This window comes from Caloenas nicobarica, chromosome 13 (assembly GCF_036013445.1).
Source record: "Caloenas nicobarica isolate bCalNic1 chromosome 13, bCalNic1.hap1, whole genome shotgun sequence".
Taxonomy (NCBI): Eukaryota; Metazoa; Chordata; class Aves; order Columbiformes; family Columbidae; genus Caloenas; species Caloenas nicobarica.
Genome location: NC_088257.1, coordinates 8,081,831 through 8,105,968, shown reverse-complemented (window position 1 = coordinate 8,105,968; position 24,138 = coordinate 8,081,831). Strand labels below are relative to the sequence as shown.

General features: G+C 41.0%; 1 protein-coding gene across 1 annotated transcript in view; it reads right to left on the bottom strand.

Moving 5' to 3' along the window:
• ADAMTS2 (ADAM metallopeptidase with thrombospondin type 1 motif 2) overlaps positions 1-24,138 on the bottom strand; it is a 186,331-nt gene that overhangs the window by 33,635 nt on the left and 128,558 nt on the right. The window contains exons 5-9 of the mRNA XM_065643858.1: positions 16,193-16,276; positions 5,138-5,294; positions 4,173-4,278; positions 2,370-2,513; positions 346-478 (exon numbers count right to left, since the gene is read on the bottom strand). Of these exons, the coding sequence (XP_065499930.1) occupies positions 346-478; positions 2,370-2,513; positions 4,173-4,278; positions 5,138-5,294; positions 16,193-16,276 (624 nt within the window). The remainder of the gene's footprint in view (positions 1-345; positions 479-2,369; positions 2,514-4,172; positions 4,279-5,137; positions 5,295-16,192; positions 16,277-24,138) is intronic.

Genomic DNA, 24,138 nt, shown 5'->3' with positions numbered 1-24,138 from the left:
CCAAATCCATCTCCTTCACACCTGGGTGGGAGTTTTGTAGCAAAATAATTAGCTGCCAGCAATAGGAGGCTTGATAATGCAGCAAGCTTGTTTGCTTGAAGTCTATAGCTATTTAAGAAAGTACAGAATCATTATTTCTGTAACTCTACTTTAAAATAAAAAGATAGAGATACTTTAAATGACATATTTGTCAACATTCAGTTGTTATTCCTTGCTTACAGCTAAGTGGGTGCAACATCTTTCCTTGTGGGCCTCACCACACTGTCCCTATTAAGGACATTTCAGAGACACTTGCATACAATGCTCTTGGATGAGAAACAGCAGAAGCCAAACTTAAATACTTACAGCTGTGCACATCATATAGCCCAAACCAAAATCAAATCGGCACTGCTCATTCATGGAGTAGTGAATTCCTGGCAGCTGGGGAAGAGAAGGCCAGTCATGTTCGAAGGGATCATCGCGCAGACAATCATAGGAACTGCAACAGGCAAAAATTACAGTAACAGATGGGGCTATGAGACTTGCACAGTGTTTGTGGTTTCATTGCCTTTTTGTTCCAAACAAAACAGAGCCTACGATTTCTCAGACGATGGTTGTGAAGAGCAATTACATTCGCCTTAACTTTATCATGGTGTATCCACCTTTAGTGGATTCCCCCTATAATTTTTCTGAAGTCCTTCCATTGTAATTTCCATTTAGCTTGCAGGTAAATTCCTATCAGTCTCCAGGCTCCTTATGTGAAAGGAATCAAAGTAAGAATCCGCCTGAGACCAAGAAGAAAAGACAGTTTAATTAATTTTCCATTTGTGGAATTTCTTGCTGCCTGCAACTGTCTTTCAAGTGAAGTTTTAGAAGCAGAGGCCAGGGTAACCATGTGAGATTACCACTAAGCTTACAGTTTTCCTGTGTCCTTGCTGAGAAGCAGCAACTCATGTACAACCGTGTGTTCTTTCCTGACTACACTAAACTCTCAAGTTTGTTCCCTCTCCCTGTTTCTCCTGATACCTCTCAGCTCCATCCACAGTTTGTACAATTTCCTTTCTGTGCGATGAATATTTCTCCTCTCCTCCTAAATAGTGAGGACAGACCGTAACATACCAGAATCACATCTGGAGGACAGAGGACTGATGCTAATATCACTGAATAGTTAACATAGCATGAATATCGGTTAATTCACAAGACCAACACAGTTGACAGTATCTCTGAAATGTCTCGGAGTTATTTAACAGACACGAGGACACCATACATGAGTCTATTCTGGGAATCATTCAGGCTGCCTTGAAGATACCAATAGCTAAAAGCAGAATTTTGAGGCTAGATTTACTTCAAAGGAAACCACCATTCTACTTTAAGATATTTAAAAATAGCTGTATTTAAAAGAATGTAAAGCAGCCTACTAGGCCAGATGATTTTTATTTAATGGCTAAAGCTCTAAAGGATCTTGCTCACTGAAACAATCACACTTCTCTCACAATATTTTTTTCCTTATTGCCATATCTAAGATATCTAAGAGAAATTAAAATATTGACCAAAAGACTGACTCAGGTTTACTTCATGTATTTTGCTGCATTTTCCTACTCATTTTCAGTTTTTGCTAAGTATCCTAGTAGTTTCCCCATATTTTTCCATACAACTTGCATATAACAGCAAGGGGAAGACTTTTTTCTATAAGGAGCAAAAATATGATCATAAACATCACAGTTTGTCAGGAAAATCCAGAGCAGGTCTAATGCCCAGAGTGTCAGGTTCAAAGGGACGGCAAGGGGCATGGATGAAGCTGTTTAAATAGCTTTTGCATTTAGGGTACTTAAAAGAAAAGTAACAACTGAAGAATTAATCCTAGAACCACATTCTTTCTTTAGATATCTGTTAAAGTCAAGAAAAGCCCTGAGCACTTAAAAGGCAGAATTTCCTCTTAAGGCAGGACGATCTTATCATTGACAGATATCATAAGCAACAAATGACCCTTGAAGCCAAATTTGCTATCTGTAAGACAGACACCATGCCACTGGGTAGCACAGGCATTCCTCCAGCTAGAGGCTACATTAGGGCAGGAGGAAAGCTAGCAATGAGATGAGTAATAGTGTCATCTCATAACCCCTGAGAGGACAGCAGATACATATTATCAATATCCAAAAAATGAAACGACAACAATTTAAAATGGACTGAAATCATACTAATTGAGAACTTGCATTACTATTTGCAATTGATGGGAAAGCATCTCGTTGCCAATAGGATGGGGGGGTGGGTGATTCTTTTTGCAACTGCATTCGAATAACTAACAAAAGGATAAAGCACAAATTCTAGATGCAGAATTGTTCCTACATGCTGCCTAATCAAAGGAGAGAGGTTGCTTAACAGCTACTCACTGGAGATATCGATTCAGCTCTTGCTGGCTGCAGCGAGACCAGTGGAAGCGATGAAACGCGGCTTGCACAAGTGGGGCCATGATGCTCCCTAGGCGGACTTCGTCCCCACATCTGTTGCCTTGGCCATCGTGCTCCATGCCTAAACTGCCCCAGACAGGAGAGAGCCAGCACAGTTACATCGCAGGTGAACTCTGAGTGCCCAAGTGCTTCCACATCCCAAATGTCACCAGTGGTTGATTGCAACAAGGTTCTTAAGTCCCATGACTCTTGTCCACGTGAGCAAAGTCACGAGAAATAAGACACGGTGAGGCTGAAGCTGAAGAGCTGGTCTATAGTAACTCCCACATGGAAGCATTGACCCTTGAGAATACTTTCATGTGATTAGTTTAATCCTCTTTCAAAATAGACTAAAAATGCCTTCTTTGGACTTGTGTGCATACCTACATTTGTGAATTACTACAGCTAATGGACTCCATTTCTGGATTAAGGATCTAGTCCACTTTCCAGGAGTATTAACAGAAATTTATTCATACTCCGACGTGGAGCTATTTTTTAAAATCACAATTTAGCTTAATTTGAAGTAATTTGCAATTGCAGACAAGGCCTTTTCATGGAAAAAAGAAGAAAAAAAAAAAAAAAAGACAAGACACCACACTGAAAGCTAGTTTAGCCTAGCTGCTGCTATTGCCCAGTAGCAATCCCACATTGTTTAACTGTGAAACAGCCTGGAAAGTGTTGGGAGCATTCTAGAAAACTAGCCCAAGTTACAGATGCTTTAACTCTTCTTTTTCACTTTATTATGAATATGTTTTCTCCCTCTTTTAGGATCTTATGGTGCATTTTTTACTAGCACTGTTAGACTAACACGGGTGATATCTTTCCATAATTCAAACCAAATTAACAGATTGGGGTTGAACGTGATGTGAGGTACTACAAACATTCTTCAGTGGTATCTCTTTTAAAGCTCACTGTGTACTCTTTTCAATCTTAATTCAAAAATTCTGGAATCGAATACCATCTGGGTATCAATTCTATGTCCCTGTCTAATTAAGATAACATTTACAGCGATTTCAATAAACTTTGGCAATTTTTTGTTTAAAGCCCTTAACAATTCTGATACAACAAAGAGAAAAGGGTCTGCGGGATTTCCTAGGGAAAGCAGGATACATTGCAACTGCCCAGAAAAAGCCTTCTGGGAACTGCTGTTCTACCAAAGAGAAAATGGGAAATCAGTGAGTGTGCTCTGCAAACAGAGAAACTAAAACACTCTGGGAGAAACCAAACTCTGACAACTGCTGCCCGGTCGTTGGTTCTGATCACATTGATAAGTAAAATGATTGCATTTTTAACATGAAATATATAGAAGAGTTGTAACCTCAGTGCTTGGCACCTTCTTTCTATACAGTATTGCATCCTTTACCAGCAGTAACATATACAGATAATGTGCTTATTTAAAATGGATTGTTTTCAAGAATCATGTATTCCACTGACTCGATGCATTCACATTTCATCACTATGTGTACTTTACATTTCCAGCAGAAGACTATAGTACACCATTCAATCTACTCTCCTATCAGCCCTGGAAGACATTTTGGTACTAGTTCCTCTTTCCATTTGAAAATACCTAAAACATAAAGCTTACTTAAGAACATAAAGAAAGCTTTGAGACAGCTGAGACCTGAATCCAGAGCTAACCCTGAATATCATTTCTTAACATAAATTTCATCTTTCCAGTGCCATTGGTATTTGTCAGTACCAAAGACATTTGAAAGTAGGACACAGGATGTCCACAGTTCTACTCACACATGTCCAGTTTCATGAGCCACCACAAATGCAGATGAAAAACCATCTTCATGGTTGAGAGTGCAGCTTCGAACAGGATGACACATTCCAGTGACAGGAGCATAGCCTGTGAGAAATACCAAGTGTTCCAGAAGATGAACAAGTATGCGAAAGGCAATGTGGCGAGAAGCTCTAGGACAAACATCTGTCTTCTGTTGTGACACAAATATAGTCGAAGTGGTCCTCTCAAGAGACCTCTGCCTCTGAACACTTAATAATGTGTTCCCTCATCTACGAAAGAGATGAAACCAGCCTGTTGAGCAAATTAAAGCTATATTGCTGGCTGACCATCCAGCAATTGCCTTCTCCACATGCATGAGGCAACAGGGGAAAAGGACACCACACGCTGATGTGTCACGGCTCAGGAGGAGCTCGGTGCAGTTCCAGCCCTCAGGGGACACACAAGCAAAGCCCCAGCCCTGTGCTGAGAGCAGATCTGGCCAACAGGACAGGAAAGCTCTGAGATTTATTCCCTCCAGTGAACAAACCTGATCTCACAGAAGGCAGAGCCCCGAAAAAAGGAAAACGTGTACAGCACTTGACCCTGCTGTTCCCCATCTCTTTGTAACAATATTTCTTGGCAATCCTGCTGGAACATGGCAACAGCTTTGGAGACTTTAAGCACAAATCTATTCGTTAATTTTTGGGCATTTTCAGGACCATTTACATAGGGCTTTCATTTGCTTGGCTTCAGCAAGAGCAAATAAATGATTCAATAAACAATCCCACCAGTAAGAAAGGATAAAATAATGAGTGAAACTGTTACAACTGAAAATGGCCCCATGCATCGCTCCTGGACAAAATGTTGACCAAAACTAAGCAAAAGATACACTATTAAACTTTGCATAACTAGCCTTGTTAAATGATAAACAAATGCTGCTCAGAAGTTTTGACATTTACAGAACAAAACCTGATGAACATCTTACCTTGCATGCCAGATGGACCAAAATCCTGCCTGGTGAGAAAGATAGCATGGTCGTGATATTCTGCATGCCCAGTGTCTGGTTTCTGTTGCAAGTAGGCCCATCGACACACATTTTCCAGACTTTGCGAAGGATTCCCAATCTCTATCAGACTCATGGACTGCACATGCACAGGAAAAAAAGACACCAATAGTTATTTACTAAAAGCATCGCAATTTTTTTCCCCAGCTTGTTCAGGCACTTGAACAAACATTCCATGTCCATTGAAAGTCTGTTCTTAATAAAGAGACAATTACACTTTAGAAACAAATTTTACTGGATCAAGAAAGTAAGAAAATAGTTAATGTTCACGGTTAGATTAAATGCAATCTCCATGGCGTATTAATGAGGTCTAAGGTAGGCTGGGGGAATCCCAAGCACAATTACACTCTGGGTGGAGAACAGATTGGGAGCAGCCCTGAGGAGAAGGACTTGGGGGTGTTGGTTGATGAGAACCTCAATATGACCCACCACGATACGCTTGCAGCCCAGAAAGCCAACCATATTTTAATGACAAAACTGATACTGTATCATGCACTCTGTGTTATTATTTCTATGCCACCCTGACACAGCTTACAGCATCACTTCCAGTTTGGATAAAGATTTTCCAAGGGAGCCCATGTCCCTGTTGGAACTGCCACAGCTGTTGGCCAATGGAGACTAACCCAGCATGGAGATGGGAAATGCCTAATGGCCAAGGGAAGCAAATGGCAGCAATGGCAGATGGCCAGCACCCAGCCCTGGTTCATCCACCACTTTTGCCATACAACCGAGCTGTTAGGGCTGTTTCGTCAGACCTTTGAACACTACTGGATGTTGTAAGTGCAACAATCAAGGGTACTTTTTCAGCTGTGTACTTTCAGAAATGGACTTTCCCACTGACTGTCTTTTAAAGTGCATTTTCTTTATCCCGTTCCATATCTGAAGATCGTTCAGAAGGTGGCACAAGTAACTTTCCACTGCAGTACACCATTCTCCCTCTAAACGACGCATTACATGGGTGCTGCACCAACAAAGCTTAGCCAACTCAAATGAGCTAAGATGTGTTAGGTGCGCTGCAAAAGATTTTCCTCTTGAACAAGAAAGAGAAAGGTATTTTAAAATCCAACTACTACATTTGCCTTTTTTCAAAATAGTACTATCTAAAGAATTCCCTCCAAATTCTACTTAATTCTGTGCATTGCAAAGACTTAGGAAAGCTTATTGTATGTGGGATGCTATGAAGTGTATGACTAATTGACCCATCCCAGGCCTTCCAGGATTTGTAAAAACTACATATGTGAACCCTGGCTTTTCATTTGCAAAAATTATATTACCATGACAACACCGTAATCATAACACAAACACTACAATTTAGATGCTATACTGTCCTGTAAGCATTTGTCATTCCAAAACACTTAATGTAGAGCAAAACCTAGCCTGGGCCAAAAAGAAGAGAGAAGTAATATAGTTCATATTTAAATACAGATGTATTTGACGTGTCCTGTAATTGAATGCATGATGGAGTACACAGAGTATTGACTACATGAAAAAGAAAATCCTCAAAGGGTTGTGGAAGAACAACTGGAATTGATAAAATAAAAGTCTGCCAAACTGAGGTCTGATTTTGGCAAAACTGGGATATTACAATTCTGCAAATGTTCAGAAAAACAAATTAATAAACGAAATAGAGGCACAGTTTGGATTCTGATACCACTGTGGAATGAAAAAGTTATAATATAATCCCACGCTGGATCATACTGCTTCCAGCTGTAATTCCCTCGGAAAATTGAACTAATAACTGTATTTAAATGGTGGGACAGTTGTGGTAGCTTTATTGCATCTTCATATAGCTATAAGAACAGACTTAAACAAACTTCGAGTGACTATTACAGGGTAAACTCCTGGTACTTCAAGCAAAAATCCTACTCAGTTGAACAAGGTTTGACCATTGTTGAGGTCTTTAATAACATCCACCAGTGGTAAAAGAAAAACAAGCAAGCAAACAAACAAAAACCTCTCTACATCATCTCTACCTTGTTCTCATTTCTCCAAAGCTTCACAAAAGAAATCAATCCTTTCTGGAAGCTCAGTGAGAAACCTTACTGCAAGATTCAAAAAGTAAAGAATGCTGTAGAATGTAGTTGAGAAATCTCAAGTTATGTGTGTCATTTGCTCGTAGTTCTTTGCCTCATAATTGTCTCTTTCTCTACATTCTACCAAATGAAAATTATCACATCTTATAAGATGCATCAATCAGAAAACAAACAAAAAATACACACTACGAACTTGTGCTTTTTTAATGGTATCTGAATATTTGCAGAGAAATCTCTGCATGATCAGAAAACAAGGACAGAATTTTAAAAGTCAATGATTTCCAAAGAAACTGTTTTGTAGTTTTCCTCTGTCACATGTCACCTCTTCCCTGCCTGCTAAACTGAAACCTAGCCTGTGGACTCCAGCATAAAAGCAAAAGCTCAGTCTCTGAATGAACAGAGCAGCTTACAGCACTTTTCTAATGAACGCTGAGTCTGCCAGAGACCAGACCAGGCTGTCCCAGCACACCCAGCAGCTCCCATGGTTTGGGCTCTGCATTGGCATCTGGCATGAGCCAACAACTGGTTTCACTGTATACTTAGGTCCACTCTCGGAGCAAAACCACTGGTTCAGTCCAAGAGCATCTCGATGCTTATTTATCGAAACAGTTATTTTACAGTTTGTCTTCATGAAAATGAAAGGAGGCCCAACTGGTTAATGTGGAGCATTGTGGGGTTTTTGCATCCAACACAATGTGGAAAATAAAGAAAAATCCCTTTAACATAAGCAGGGAAAATGAGCACACACAAGTCTATAAAATATGTTTCAGCTGACGGCCCAGCTTCTTTGAGAATGACAATTTTAACATCAGAAATGTGGCACATGTAAAATTGAGCCTTACTGCTCTTTAAGTCAGGAAACGAGGCATCCAGCAGAAAGTCAATTACTCTAAGTGTCCATGTGCTACAGGTATAAATAGCAAGTCAAGGTCCTGTGTCAGTGAGGAGGACTTCCAAAGAGTAAGAGGAAGAACTCAGTCTACCTGCTGAGTACTCAAAGTCCACTGATAACTCCAATCATCTGGCCACTAATCCCTCGTCTTTCTTCACTGTAATGTAGCAGCCTGAAAAGACAAATCCCCTTGATTCCTAGCAAATTTTCACCTGAATTCCCACTTTCTACAATTTGTCGAGGACTTCCAAATCAGAAAGGCTCCAACAGTACTAACAGCAAATGCTGCATGGCCAGAGAACTGTCAAACTGTGGTCCAAATCAACCTCACTTTGCTGTACAACCACACTGGTTCAGACCAAAGAGCCATGGCAGCCACAGTCCTCTCCTGATAGTAGGCAATGGGATGCCCAGAGAAGGGAACTAGAGGAGCACAAGTATAACATCGTATTTGCCTCCAAATAATCTCCAAAGCTCCAGTGGTCTTTGGATCAGGCATTTCCTGACCCAGACATGTCTTTACATTGAATTTTTACTCACTTTTTCAGCTGCTTTGCCTTTAAAGATAAATGCTGCTGTCCTGCAAGAAAGGAGCTTAGGAAATCATGGGACCAGGCACAGCTTGTTACTAGATAGGGCAGATGTAATATGTTTTGGAAGGATGTTGTCCAAAAATTTACTCTTGTAGAGATATCAGATAACACTTGATAATATTTTCTGTTGGAAGTCAACGGGGAGCTCTCATCAAACTCAGAAAAGCCCAGCCCCTTATTAAATGGACAAAGTGAAAGGAGAAAAAGGACAAGAGATGAACTGTGCACAGCAACAAGGATTATAAGTAAAGGTAAAGTCTCTTTCAGAGTGCAAACGAAGAAAGTTTGGGGGCTAGCAGGCTGCATGTGGAGAAGAGGTGTAGGTGTTACTGTTGGCCAGCAAACGGCCCACGCTGCCAGGAACATGCAGGTCCTGCAGCTGGCCGGCAGCTCAGACCTGGCTGGGAAGGACCTCTTTCCAAACAGGACAGCAGGCCTGTGGAGAGCATTACTCAGCTGATCAGCAGGAAAGCTGCCAATGGAAAGAGAAACTTTCCTTCTCACAGCAAGAAAAGCAAAAAAATCTGTGGGCATTTCAGAGAACTGCTGATGGAAACAGATGGAGATGTTGGCCAAGAAGTGGAAAGGCCTCAGCTGGGAGAACATCCCCCATGTGAGGGGACACCACAGAGGGTTACAAGGACAACCTGCCCTAGAGAACCAGCTGAGATCCTTGTTCTGGGAAACTCAACATCTACTAATACATTGATTTTCCTTCTTTTTTCATGCTGCCTTCATTTCTTCTCTACTTCCTTCCTTAGACAGAAGCAGCAGAAAAAAACCAAACAACAGAATTCAACTGAGTTGCAACTACCATTTGTACAAAGAGGCAAACCAGGGCAGCAATGAACAGCTGAAAGTCATCACTACATAGACCCAGAGGCCTTGCAAGTCTTCTTTGCTACACGTTATCAGTGTGAAGTTTGATTCTCTGAATCTGTTGTGAATACACTGAAGAACAAGTCACTTATGAAGCTGACTGGACGGTCCTTCAAATACTTTTGGAGCTTGTCTGGAAAGTAAGAAATATGTTGACATTTTTTTCTATAACTATTTCAAATATAAAGTTATCTTAGAAGAAAACTATAAATCTAGTCTACATTCTACCCAAACTTTTCAAGAATGTTCATGTTGCTGTTACATGTGAAAGAAACACTGGTATCACACTAGAACGGCAGCTTTCCTTAACCAACTGTTTTATTTATCTGCTATTGGGCATAACTGGGTACAACTTTGCAATGGTGTTGAGGAGCAGGTACTTGAAGATAAGAACATAAGAAATTTAGGCTGGTGAGAAGCTTGCTGGAAAGGGATCTTTCCTAACTCATCCATTAGGTGGTGCTCCAAGAGAACCAACAGAGAAGGCTTTGCTGCTCCTCAGTAGCTCCAGAAATACGCTTAACTTGACAGGCTTCAAACTATGGTAGCAAAAGTTGAACCATAGCAGTGCACACATTCAGGAAACAACTTAACATATGACTTTGCCTTCTTGAATGTGTAAAGTCTCTGCAAAACACAGTTTACATTGCTTCTACTTGGCACTTCTGTTGTTCATTGTATATTGGATTGTGTATATTCTTCTCTCATCCTGAACAAGACAAGCAAAAAATAAATACAATTATTAGTGTCCATGGTAACTGAAATAACAAAAATAGCTCATTCAGCAAACTGTCATTTTGTATTCAAAGAATTTGTAAAGCTTTCTTATGGTCGCAGTTTGTAAACATGTTTCAGTCTCTAATTCTGTATAAATGTAAGCAGATCAGGAATACAAAGTGCTGTTTATGCTATCAGCCAGTTCTACACTCTTCAAGATCCCAACAAAACACACTGGGTAATTACATGCTATGAGTCTAATATACAAATAAGGCAATTCAGCAATTTACTCAGATAAAAAACAAGAGGGACAATATCTCTTCTCATCTTTATCCTCACCCTAAACATATGGAAACAGTGCAAAAATATGAACAGCAGCCAAAATGCTATGTCATATGTAGGTTCTGGCCTTGCAACTCAGCCTGCGCAGAACTGGTTACTGGAGATGGCCAAAGGCTGCAGTCAAGAACTCCATCTTCAGACACGGTTGTAAAGCACACTGCAAGATCAAGGCTTGATTCATTCAGGTCATCTGCATCTACCAATGTCAGTGAAAAACTTAGATACTCAACTCACATTAGAGACTTCCTAATACAAGGAGAGGCTGGAGAAGAGGAGACTCAGGGGCATCTCGTTGATGTATATAAATACCTATGGAGAGGGGAGTAAAGATGACTGAGCAAGAGCCTTCTCAGTGATGTCCAGAGAAAGGACAAGAGGCAATGGGCACCAACTAAAATATAAGAAATTCCATTTAAATGCAAGAAAGACGAGCAAACAATCACATAAGAGTGTTACTATTGTTCCACTGTAAGAGTGGCCAAATATTGGGAAAGGTTGCCCAGAGAGGTTGTGGAGTCTCTGTGTTTGGAGATGTTGAAAACCCAGCTGGTCAAGGTTCTGAGCGACCTGCTCTAGGCGACCTTGCTTTGAGCAGGGGGGTTGGACTAGGTGATGCCCAGAGGTCCCTTCCAAGCACAGCTGTTCTGTGACTCTAATGTACAGCTCACAACCTCCTTGCATTGCCAGGTACAAGTGCTCTCAGCCAGAGCCTTCGCATCCTCTCGGGACAAAGAGAGATACGGGGAGTGCTCATCCCTTTCCCTCCAACCATGGTCAACAGCGAAATGGTAAGGATGAACACCAGATTTGAAGAATAAACCTGGCTTGTCCTTCCATCTCAGCTGTGTCACCTGTGCCACCCTCTGGGAAACAGAGAGAAGAACCTGGCTCTGACCGAACCACCATTTTCCATCCTGGCTGAACTGAGAACATCCTCCCTGCTTGCACCAAGCTTAGACATGAAAAGGTCAGATGGCAGAGACCAAGAGAGCACTATTTTATGAAAAGATCAAAGGTGAAATCTTGTACCAAATGAAGGCAGCAGGAGCTCTGCTAATATCTCAAACATACACAATTGAAAAATCCTTCTCAGCTGAACAGTCCCATCCTGTGAGACTATAGGTTCACCTCATACTACCTTCGTCCTGAACTGCCACCTTAAAGCCTTAAACCCTTAAAGGGTTGTCTTCCCTCCCTATATCTTTCTGAAAGGTTCTCTGTCTTGGTGGTCAGATTCCTCTTTCAATTTGACCAAGCTAACACATGGCCAGAGTACAGCCAGTTGTTCTGGGGTCAACACTGGTTTGCAGCTAACATGGGTTTTCTCTCCCTACTGGTTGCCATCCCAGATGTGTACAGAGCAGACACGGCATCCCTCAGCTGTCCCACCCTGTTCCAGTCTGAATATGGGTGACTCGAGCTGTGCACGGTGCTTCAAGGGAGAGTTCGGGGGTGTCCTGCACTGTCAGGTTCACATTTCCCAAGAAATAATCCTCCTAAGTCTCAGGTGGCTGCATTTATTGAAACCCCTGAAGTTCCTGCAAAAGTCTTCCTGGCTCTTTTTTCATTAATGACTGTCTTAATTACACCTATCCCAGCTAACATGTGTGCTTTTCTCTGCTGCCGTGCAAGGGCAGCTCATCCGCACACAAAGTCACCATTGTCCATGGACAGAGTGTGGGGTTGGAGCCAGGAATTTATGAGGTCTTCTCCCCAGCCTGCCAGTGGCCTTCCGTGTGGCCTTGGAAAATAACACTTAACGTCTTTGGTTTTTAGCTGTAAAATGGGAATAATAATCTTTATTCATCCACCTCAAAGAGGTGATGAGAGGATTTTATGCAGTGCTCAGGATTTAAATGTTTCCAAACAAATTTTGTAATAACCAGTCAGGGTTTTCAAAGCCATTTTCAGCTCATCTCTTGCCACCTCCTCTGCACTTGGTGATAGTGGTTGTTTTGCTTATGCCCCTGAGTATTCTAGAGCTAGCTGGATTACAGAGCCATTGCAATTGGAATAGGTCTAAATGGAATAATTTGCCCAAACAAAGAAATATACTCATCTCAAGTGTATTAGCCGTTTCCAAAATTTGGAACCTATCTTCCTACTACTAAAATAAAAAAGGCAGAAGCAAGGCAGCTCGTCTTTTTCCCATTTGAAAAAAAACGCACCGTACATACCCTGCTTACTTATTTGCAGTACTTCATCACATCAAAAAAATCCTGTGACTTTGGGAGTCAACGCAAAGAAAATGCAGAGAAATGCACGGTAACTTCCAAAGCCACCGCAGATATGGAGCAACCTTTGCAGAACACATTTTTCTGTGCTATCGATGGAGTTAATACATGAGTGGGCAGCAGCCAGGCACAGTCAAAGCCTTCACATCAGCCCCTCCGGTACGTCAGACAGCGTTGTTCATTTGTTTGAAGTAGTAAGACGGAAGTGGGGAGTCAGGAAGGGTTGGGAGCTCCAGCACACCTACCTCAGACACTGCACAGCCCCATGTTGTCCCCTGCTCCAACACACCACCCAGCCAGCGCCCAAGCCCTGTGCTCCTTGGCAGGTCTCGACCCGCCATAGCCCCAGTCTGAGTTCAGAGGTAATTACACAAAGTGTTAATTCAGGAAAACCATGTCAGATCTTCTCAATGTACCCACAAAGTAATTTCCACATGTGATCACCAAGGAATATCTTACATTTTTTTATCTTATCAGGGCAATTAATGCAATTACTGAAATTATTGAAACTTTTGAATGTGCAGTTGACTGTGTTTGAAAACATTAAAAAATAAGTTCATTTCAAGGAATGGAGCACCTTCAAGCAACAACCACTGAAAAGCTGGTTGCTATGCAACTCAAGTATTGTCCATATTTTTCTAATCAACAGATGACATATTGTATAAAATAATGTAATCCTCTTAAAAAAACCCAAACACAATACAGTAAAAGGCTGTTCAGGGGTGGAGAATTGGCAATAGCTCAGAGTACTGTCATAAACCTGATGTTGATGGTACATACTTCATCAATTACAGAACCATAATGTAATTATTATGATTATTTAAATGGCACCCTTGATAATATATATAAAATGCCTAAAATGAAGCAAACAAATCTGAAGATCTCAGCTACATGCTTTCAAAAAAAATAGTTACTCAAACAGGACTGGGATAATATTTTCACACTGTGAAGCCAACCAGGCTGCTTCATTCATGCCTTGCCTTAACTTGCACATGCACCCTTCCTTTTACTATGTACTTCAAATATATATTCCTAAAAATATTCGTGCTGGTGTGTTTTAGTGGTATAGTAAAATATTGAAAGCTTTGTTCTAATTCCTCAGAACAGGGTCACAAAGTAAGAACAATATACCTTTTCTCTCTGCTTTTCCGCTGCTAAATAATCCCAGCCCTCTGAAGAGAAACCTCCTCACCTTCTTCTCCCTGCTACTAAACCTCTGAGCAGGAGCTTTAAAAATATGAACATAAAAAATTTTATTCTTATATGGCCAGGGCATGCAGGCCACCACACCATCAGGTGGAGGAGCTCTGAAATGCTACCTTTTACATTCATTTTACTTTTTTTCAGAAAGCCATAATTTGCCTTTCATGTAAATAAGAATCAGATACAGAAATGCAAGAAAAATTATCTTCATGGTTATTTAGGACAAGCTTGTGATACTAGAATTATTCCATCGCATGCCCTGCTGAAGCCAGCAGGATAACTCAGGAACTAAAACATGGTCCAGTGCAGAGTACGGATCTAGAATCCAGCAGCAGACTATGCACGAGCAGATACACAGTGCTCCCTGCAACAGCTATTTTTGTGATGTGGCCAATGATCCCCTAAGTGAAGGTTTCCATGCTCCATCCCATTCTCCTCTCTGAAGAAGATTAATATGAAACCAATAACTTCCAAACTATCAATGGACAATGCTTTACTCTTCACAAGAAAATAAAGATTCTGAAGGTGAAATGAGGTCTACCATAGCTATTGTCTGCCGTCAGAAAAAGGGCAGAAGTTAACAGAGTTCAGGATACTGCTGGTAAAGATCTACAGGGCTAAATATGGACATGCATAACAATTACGAAATACTTGCGAAATCAGGACAGCAAAGAAGTGACTAGCCCATGTGCTCATTCTGCTGACTTCTACCACTACTGCAATATCAGACTTTTTTCAGAATTGTTAGTCAATCCGCAATACCTCAAATTTCTGTCATTACAACAATCACAAGGATATTTCATTTATTTCATAATTTAATGGAACTTCACACACCATGAACTTTTGATCACAAAATGGCAAATATGACCTCTTTTACCTTTTATTTTAGGATATACATCTGATTAAGCTTATCCAAAACACTTAAGTACATCATTATCTACATCACTGCAGGAAGAGCAGAGATGGATCGGTGTGTTTAGTTCTCCGGGGTGAAGCTCAGACAGAACAATTTATACCAAATCCAGGTAACTGGTCTCCAGCAGAGTCCCGACTAAAACTCAGAGCTCCCTCATTTGCACAGGGGAGGAAATTTCTAAGCTGGTGTCAAGCAAGGCAAACTCGTGAATGTCAGTGAAGCTTCACCCCTGACACGGTCTGCGCTGGCTCTGCACCAACAGCGTTTCAGCAGCTTGCAGGAACGTACATGGAGTGTTCCAGAACCAGGTTTATTCCATGAACATGCAAATGCCAGCAGCTCCAGTCACAGAGAGGGACATTAGATTTTAATACTCTGCTTTGAGCATCTGGCCATGCTAGAGAGCATGGTACTAGAGTACTAGAGAGCACTAAAATTGTCATGTCCTTAACCAAAGCATTTATCAACATACTTGAAACAGCGTGTTGCTGTTTTCATGGAATTTGGTGTTTATTTGGCAAAAACAGGACACTGGCACTGAGCAGGTCAATACTTTTGAAAATCATTTAGCATTTCATTCCTCTTCCCTGAGTTTTGTCTGTGGAGTAACCCCTTCCATAGAAAGAGCAAGAGAACACACAATATTCTTAATTCCGGATTTGATCTGCAAAGCCCTTGCCTTCTGGCCGCTCTCCCATAGAACTCATACTTAACTTTAAGCACATGTGTAGTCCCACTGATGTTAAGCACAAGTTTAAATGAGTTCTTGGAACGAGGCTGTAGCCCTCAGCATCTTGCAGAACTGATCTTGCGTTTATTGTTACTCACATACAGCTCTACCACAACACCTTGTGGTTTTTTTCAGGAACCAAAATGTTCACTACGTTTCATGGATTATTCCAAACAAATCTGGAAAGGTAGACTGCCAGAGCTAAGCGTCAACTTAAAATGACACAGGGAAAACCCAGAAGAAATTGAAATTATTTTAAATGAGAAGTTCAAATGATAAATAGGTATAAACATAAAAGTTCTTTATATTCATAGACTACTACAGACAACATATGAATTAAAATACAAAATCAATACATGTCACCAGTAACTATATTGTTCATAAAAGAATAAAGTTCAGAGATATCGATATCTTCCATTTAAATTAACCTTTACTCACCTTGCCGTAGCTCAGCAGGATTATCCTCACCAAGACAACGTTAATGTGAGCACCCAGAGACTCATCATGATAAATTTCATTAACCTGCAAAAGAGTTCAGCACTTCAGGCACGGTACTGGCAACGAGTAACTAGGAAAGCAGGGATACAGCAGTGCCTTTTCTGCACTGTCATTAAGCCAGAGATCACTTTGTGATCACATATAAAACAGGGAAAATTCCAGCAATACAGAGGGAATGTTTTCTTTTCTAAACTCTGTTGTAGCCTCCCAACAGGCCGTTAACTCAAGAAACCATTTAAAATCAGCACTTCAACAGAGACCTCATATTAACAGGTATTTAAGTACCAGCCTAAACAGACTCATATGTATCATAGGTGACCTACACGATGCAGCTGAGCTGCTCAGAGGAAGATTCCCAGCTCCCCTGCCCCATCCCAGCTGGGTGTGCTGCAATCCCAGCAAAATCCCGAATAGCGCTGCTGGGCAAGACCACATGTAGGGAAGGAGACAAGTCAGCAGAGGGACAGGACCTCTCTCCTGAGAGCCATCTGCCAGGTCGGTTCAGCTGCACCCTGTAACTCTTCCATCTGGGACCCATCACAGCACACTGACAAGAGGATATACCTCCCTGAAACAGCGTGGTTGGCCACATGGGCTGGCTGTATTGTGTGTCAAAACTGATCAATGTTAAACTTCATGAGCAGAACAAAAGCTACAAAATGCCAGCAAATTAAAAACTGTCTTTTTTTTTTTTTTAATAGTACAGCTACAAAACTGAACATGCACACAGGGAAATCACCCTAGGAACAATGAAAAGAGAACTGTAAATATTTAGAGTAGAGAATAAAATGTGGATGTATCAAGATTACTTTGGAAACACTGCTACAAGCAAGCAAGACAAATATTAATTGTTAAAGAGGCTGATTTGGGTATTCTTTGATGAAGACTACATGAGACTCGGCCAAATGGCAAGGGTTTAGGCTTTACAAATTAGAAAAGGCAGATGAGATTCCCTGCAAGGCAAGTGTCTTTCCTAACACCTCTTTCCTTTGGTAAAGGTTGCACCAAACTGGACTGCTTTGCTGGCTGGACCTAAATTTCATTTATTTCTGCAAAATAGATTCATTACTACAAGCTTATAAGTAACTTTCAGAAAGCCTTTCATTGGAAACATGGTAAATGATGTCCTGTTTCTCCAAACAGCCCTAGTTTTAATGGCATATCTTTTATCTCTGTAAAAATCATTAAAACGAAATACATCAGTGTAGGTTTTGCTAAGCAATCCCCATTGACATTTTAAAGTGAATTTTAATTCATTTTATCAGTATTTCTGGATATAGGGCTGAAATAAACTGTAAATTACCTACACATGAAATGAGTACTGAACAATAACTCCTGTGTACAGAGAACAGTAAACATAGCATGTAAATAAGTATTTAATTAGTTCACAAAGCATAATCCAAATTGCTGCACATCGCTCTCTCATTAACTTCCAGAATTTAACCTAAGCCTCTTTTAACAATAGTTGAGTAACAGAACAACCGTATCGCTGTTGCGTGCCAAAATGAAACTTGGCTTGAAAACATTGATGGGACAGCACTGAAATACTGTTTGACTGTTCATGCAAATCACATCTAACAAACAAACTGTGAACGAATAGAAAAGCACAAGCACTGTAAAAAGCTGCTTGGTTCTCTTGGGATACTGGATTTTCTGCAAGACAGTGGGTCAATTCAAAGCTCTGGGTCTTGGTTTCATTAATGAGGATGAGAGTCCAACCTCTCTTCACACAGCAGCTGAATTGAACCCTCTGCGCCTCTCTCTAAGCTAAACCGTGTCTTTACTAGTAGTGTCTCACTGCACATCGATAATATGTTGAAGCAGATGCTTTTATTTTTTTTTTTCAGCATGGCCCAAATTTCACCTATTTGTTTCAGGAAGATATTAAAGATACAAGATCCAAGCGACTGAACGTTGTGCTCTTAAACATCATGAAAAGTTCACACACCGTAAAGGCCTCCTTGATCCCTAGCTCAGATTCTCCAAGTTCCCCCCTGTTATTTCAACAGGAGAGCAGAGTTAAGCTACTGCAGTTCATTGTCCAGGGCTCAAAATGACCAACCAACCTGTGAAATCAGAAAGCTCCAGGCTCTCATCCAACACAACTGCTGAAATGTTTTTTTCAAAGCGGAGGTAATCAGACAACGGATGTATATATTCAGATGTCTGTGTAATAAATACACACGGATGTGAAAATGATCACATAGTATATTAACAATCCTGCATCAGTAGCACATCCTGGTTCATATCAATACAAGAAAAATCGGAGTCGATCTGTTGTTCTTAGTTCAGTTAAGTCTAACATTATGTTGCTGCATAGGAATAGAAAGTACACAGAGACCATTCCAAACTCTCAGCTCCTGAACTGAAGGCAGCGAGCGCATTAAGTCTAGTTAGATATCCTGCAGGGATTCAGCATTTATAGAGGGTGATGGAGAAGGCTGGGTAAATCTCAAGGAATTCAAAGCATGGTGGAATACTGTAAAGGGCCTTTCATCAAGCCGTTGTAGTTCGCAAACTATTTTGGGATAACTTTGATTTATTTTTCTGGGATGTTTCAATCAAAACAAAACATGCATTTCTATTTAAAGTTTCTGTTTAGAAATCAGGTTGGCACAGATTGGTGCTACATTAAAAAAACAAAGACTACTTATTTTTTTCTTCTGCCCCTCTCTGCTTATTTTATAGCTCTTCTGCTCTGAGCATGTTTCAAGTCAGCACTGTAAGCATGTAGAATACATCAAAAACCCCCAATAGAGACAAGTTAAGCCTCTGTGAGATGCATCATGCTTTGTAAAAGAAACACTGCAAAGTTTTTATGATTGAGCAAATCAGGGCCCCATCCTAAAAGGGAATTTTGAAAACTGCTGTAACACAAATAGTAATAAACAACCCGCACTTTTGCCAATCTCGGTGCAGAGCGGGTTACCCACTGATATAGCTGGCAGGATTTATAGGGAAGGTCAGGTGGTTCCTTGAATCTCTAATTAAACCGACATGCAATAGGAGAAAGAATAATCTGCATATTTTGGCAAGTTATCAGCAAACTCATTCATGCAGTTTGAAGGAGTTCCCAGCCTTGCACAGTTTGTCAGAATCTGCTATGCAAACAACAGCCGACTTCTTCATAAGAGGGCTCCATCCCACTGAACCAGAAATCATCGGGGCCGAGTTCATCCCGCGGCACACCCTCCGCGGCTCCACGCATTGCCCCGCACAGCTGGGTGAGCATCGCTTCCTCGGGCTCCCTGAGCACACGCCCGATGGACATCAAATAGTTTCAAGCGCTGGCTACCATCAGCCTAAAATGGATCTGAGCCAGCTACAGTGGCCATCAGAGGGCATATCTAACCATTTGGAGAGGGCATGATACAAGATGCAGTTTTTATGCATTTGGATTTTCAGCCACCACAAATTGCTGATCCATCCAACTCAATTAGATTGCTCTTTGATCACCCAACATCCTTATGTAACTACTGCTGCAGAAACTCCCGATGGCTTCGTGCTCTCGGGTGGAGCAGGGACCGCGTGCAGATCTCTGCCAGAGCGACAACGGAGGAACTGCAGATCATCAGCGCCTTCCCCATGGGATGGCAGAGCTCCTGGCAAGACATTGTTTGAGCCCAAAATGCAGCTCATTCATCAGATCATAATTATCTGCAGCAAAGCCTTGGTGCCTGGTGGGCATCCAGTGATTCTCTATTTCTGTAAGAAACGGCTGGTTTGAATTACAGAATAGGAACCAGAAATGTCATGGTGGATACTGAGCACAAACTTTTGTAATCTGACCCTCCCAAAAGCGTTCTCCTCTCACTTTATTTCTCTGTGTTCCCACTTCAAACGCTACTATACTCTTCGATTTTCATCACCTCCTTTATGCTTTTGAAGATCCCACACTAACATTTCTAGCATTCCCAAGGCTTCATCTTAATCCCACAGGAATAACATTACATCAGTTCCCCTGGTGAATAAACTACAGTCACACAGAAAGTCATCAGGCACAACCCAGGGCTCCCAGTCTCCCCTTCTAGTCCTTACAAGGCATTTCCTCATTTCCTCAGAGAGGAACTCTTTTTTTCTGAAATCTTAGTTGAGCGTCACAAGGAAAAAAGAATAATGAAAGTACACAACACACATGAAACTTAAAGGTCAAACCGTGATCTCAGATTTGGAAAACATCTATCATTCTGCTCAAAACCACAGGCAACAGGCAGTTTTAGAAGAGCTTGGCAACGGACATTGCAAAATGGAGATAAGAATCTGGCATTTTGCATGTAAATATGAGTCTGCATCCTGATTTACCTTCCCTGGTGTGAGAGTCAGTAGAAGTTACCAAGTCCAAGTTAGCTGCTTCTGATCAAAATGAAAAACATTCCCCAGAGCAGATGTGTTGGCAAGGCACTAGGTAGCTTCGTGTTACGGGTCTCTATCTCGTCTTCAACTGTAACATTGGCTTTAGAAAGGTCACAGACTCTGTTTTCTGACTTCATGACTAATTTATTTTTCTTAGTTCCTCCCTCAGGCTCTTGGAACTCCTCATTCTTGCCCACAAAACACTGCTCTGAGAAGTTGCTCTAAACGCTGTAAATCACCTTTGCACCAAAAGACTCAGTATTTGTTTCAATTAGTCTCAAGTTCACCTTAATAAAATCAACCATAGTATCATAAAATAATTAAACAGATTCATTTATTATATTACTACAAGGGACAGGAGTGTGGTGTCAATGCAATAAATATGGTGAACTCTTCAAATCTAAGTCATTTGGCTAAGAAAAGCATCCAAAACATGAAAGCTGATCCTAATTATCCATACCCCATCACACAAACCACACTGTCACCACTCAAAAGTGCCTGACTGCAACCTTTAAGGCTAATGTTCATGGTGGTATTTGGAGTAAAGGAAAAAAAAAAAGAATCTATCTTCTAATAGTAATTACCCTCTACCTCAAGGATGGTACCAAACCCTGTGCAATGCTCTGTGCTGTGTCCAAGGGGGCAAAAAGGCACATTTCAGTTAATAATAATGAGCAATTCTTAAGTAATTGACACAGTATTTCCTCCTGAATGTCCAGTCACACATACAACTTCCACTGTAGTGTGGCAATCAATGAACAAAAATAATCTCCCGAGGCCTTGTCAGAAACTTCTTCTCACTAGTCACAGCTACTACTTTATAGTGAACGGTCTAAACATGGAGTTATCTCATATACATATATTTAAATTTTCAAACAAGCTGTAATTCAAATATTGACAGCTGAAGTCCCTCAGATGAATAGAGCTGGACTTGTATCTGTTATTTGTGGAACTTCTCAGACTGAGTTCAGATCTGAATTGTACATGTTGAAATATATTTATTTGAAATCATGAGTATTTGTGCTTATAAATTATTTAGTTTTCAAAAATCCAGTCATTCTATATCGCTGAAATATCCTTCCCATCTAAAAAACTGTTTTTTCATTTAAAAAGCGTGATTCCGAATACAGGGTGCACCATTATTTCAAAGCATTCAATCATCACTTTCTTTTTAACAGCTTGAGTTAGACATGCTTTCAAATTTTCATCCAACTGCCAGTTAGAAACTGCTGGCATTTCTGCCCTTTCCTCTCATTAGGGACTTGCTGTTCTGTACCTGCAAATCTTGATCCCTCATCAGCCAGAGATACAAAAGCAAAAATCTCATCTATAATAGTAGTACCATGTACACCCTATTAAAGAGGGTGGATAACATATTCAGAAGTGCCACAGGGCCACAATTTCAAAGACGTGTGTAGTGCTGAAAGATGCAGGTGAAAGACTCCAGGGACTTTCCAAAGCCCCCAGTTGTGTGACTCCCATTGATTTCAGTTATTCAAATGAAAAATTGTTTAATGTATTTGTGATGTTTCACTCAAAGTCTGGGAGAGACATAATCCCATGGGCTAATTTTTAAAACTGAATCTCACTCATTTCAAAGGCAGGTAAATGACTAAACACTCAGATAAATCTAGCCCAGGGTGAGGCATAAATCCTATTCAGGATCTACCTGCCTTTGAAATAATGGCAGTTAGGCACCTATCTACTTTGAAGGGATGGATTTTAGCATTGCAAACATTTTGGCCATATATCTATTACATGGACGTAACAGACTAACCACTAAATGTTGCAGTATCACGTCTTTTACAGTAAACGAACAGAAAGGAAACTAAAGATTTTTTTTTCCCATGGAAATTGTCCTAAAAATCGGAAAATGTACATCCTTTGTAGACAAATTCTTCCAAAAAATACACACAGAAGACAATTGCCAGTATTAGAAAACGAGGTAGTTGAGGAATTGAGGAATATTGTGAAGGAAGAAAGAGGCTAGAAGAAAAAGCTAAAACAGTGGCTTCACTGGGGCAGGGAGGGAAACAAACAACAAAATTTGAAGAGGGATATGAAAGTGGAAGAGTTAAAGTCAAGACAGATGGAGCCAATACATTCAAAACCATTTGAAAATGAACCCATGTCTTGAGACACTGCTATTCAGAATGGCCAGAATATTGTAAGATCACATATTCTACCTCTGCCCCTTTGGGAAGTCTGTTATCAGGACATCCATCCTGGATGTGACCCTAAACACAGGATCGTGGAGGCTGAAATATTCACCCTCACCAACACTGCAGGCCCAGCCAGGTAAACGTACCGGCGAGTCTCAAGTCTGCTGCTCTTCCACAGCAGGCAGCAAACATCCTGCTTAATCCTAAAAACTATTTTTTAAGAGGGTTCTGAAATGATCAGAGAATTTCAGCCCTGGGACTGGCTACCACCAATACCCACTTCAGCTCAGTAATGTCCATTCAGCCCCTTGCTCCTCATCCCAAAGTGTCTTGCAGTAAAATCCTTTTGTTCCTCAAGGAACAAGATAATTCTGCAACGCCGCTTCTAGACCTGTGCTTTTCTAATATTTCCCTAACACCTGTATGAGCAGACAAAATCCCTGGATTTTTTAACCTTCTTGCTGAAATTAAATTACTTTCCATGTTCTCGAGTAAGCTACAGAGCTGCAAGATACCGCCCAAATATCTCTCCTCTGCTGCAATGCTCCTGCATGCTATAAATACAAAGTTAATTTGTGCAATGTGTGGGCTCATGCTTGGAAATGCAGAGGGCTGCGCGAGCTAATATCCTTCCCAGGAAAAAACACAGCTGGACGTACGAAAGAAAATGGTACAAGCAAGAGGCAGCCGAGGGTCTCCAAAGTGAAAACAATGGCATATTTTCCAAAGATGAACTGAATGTCCTGATGGTGCCGAGCAGAGAAAAGAGAGGATGTCAAGAGAAACCAGAGTTTTTGTATGAGGAAATGACTGGGGGATGAAAAGGGGGTGGCAAGAGGCCGAGCTCACTGCGGTGAAACGGCTGGCGCGCAGAGAGGCGATTCGTGGCTGCAGCCCAAAGTGTTAAAAATCCTCTGGCGTCTATCACCATTCGTTTGGGAGTGACTTCATTTCCAAACTTGGGGATAAATACTAGCACAGCTATTCAAGATAGCCAGGACACCCGGCCCCTGGTTTTTCTCATTTTATGGCTTTTAGGTGTGGGCTGTAACACATCACTTAAGCAGCACAAACCAGATTTACTAAGTTATTGCACTGGGCTTGAAAAACATATATTGTTTTGATTGGGTTGGTTGTAGGGTTCCACCCAAGATCCTTAGGAAAAGTTAATTAAGGACAACTGCTCACACCATCACACACAGTGAAATCAAGCAAAGTGGGGAAAAACAGCCACGCTAGGAGTTACTTCTGGGAAAGTGATTACATGCCTCCAGGAGCTTGGGCATAAGGGAGGATTCACCTGGGATTTATTTCATTTTTGGAACCACACAAATTCAGCTAATTGAATGCTATATGCATTCTTCAATTTTA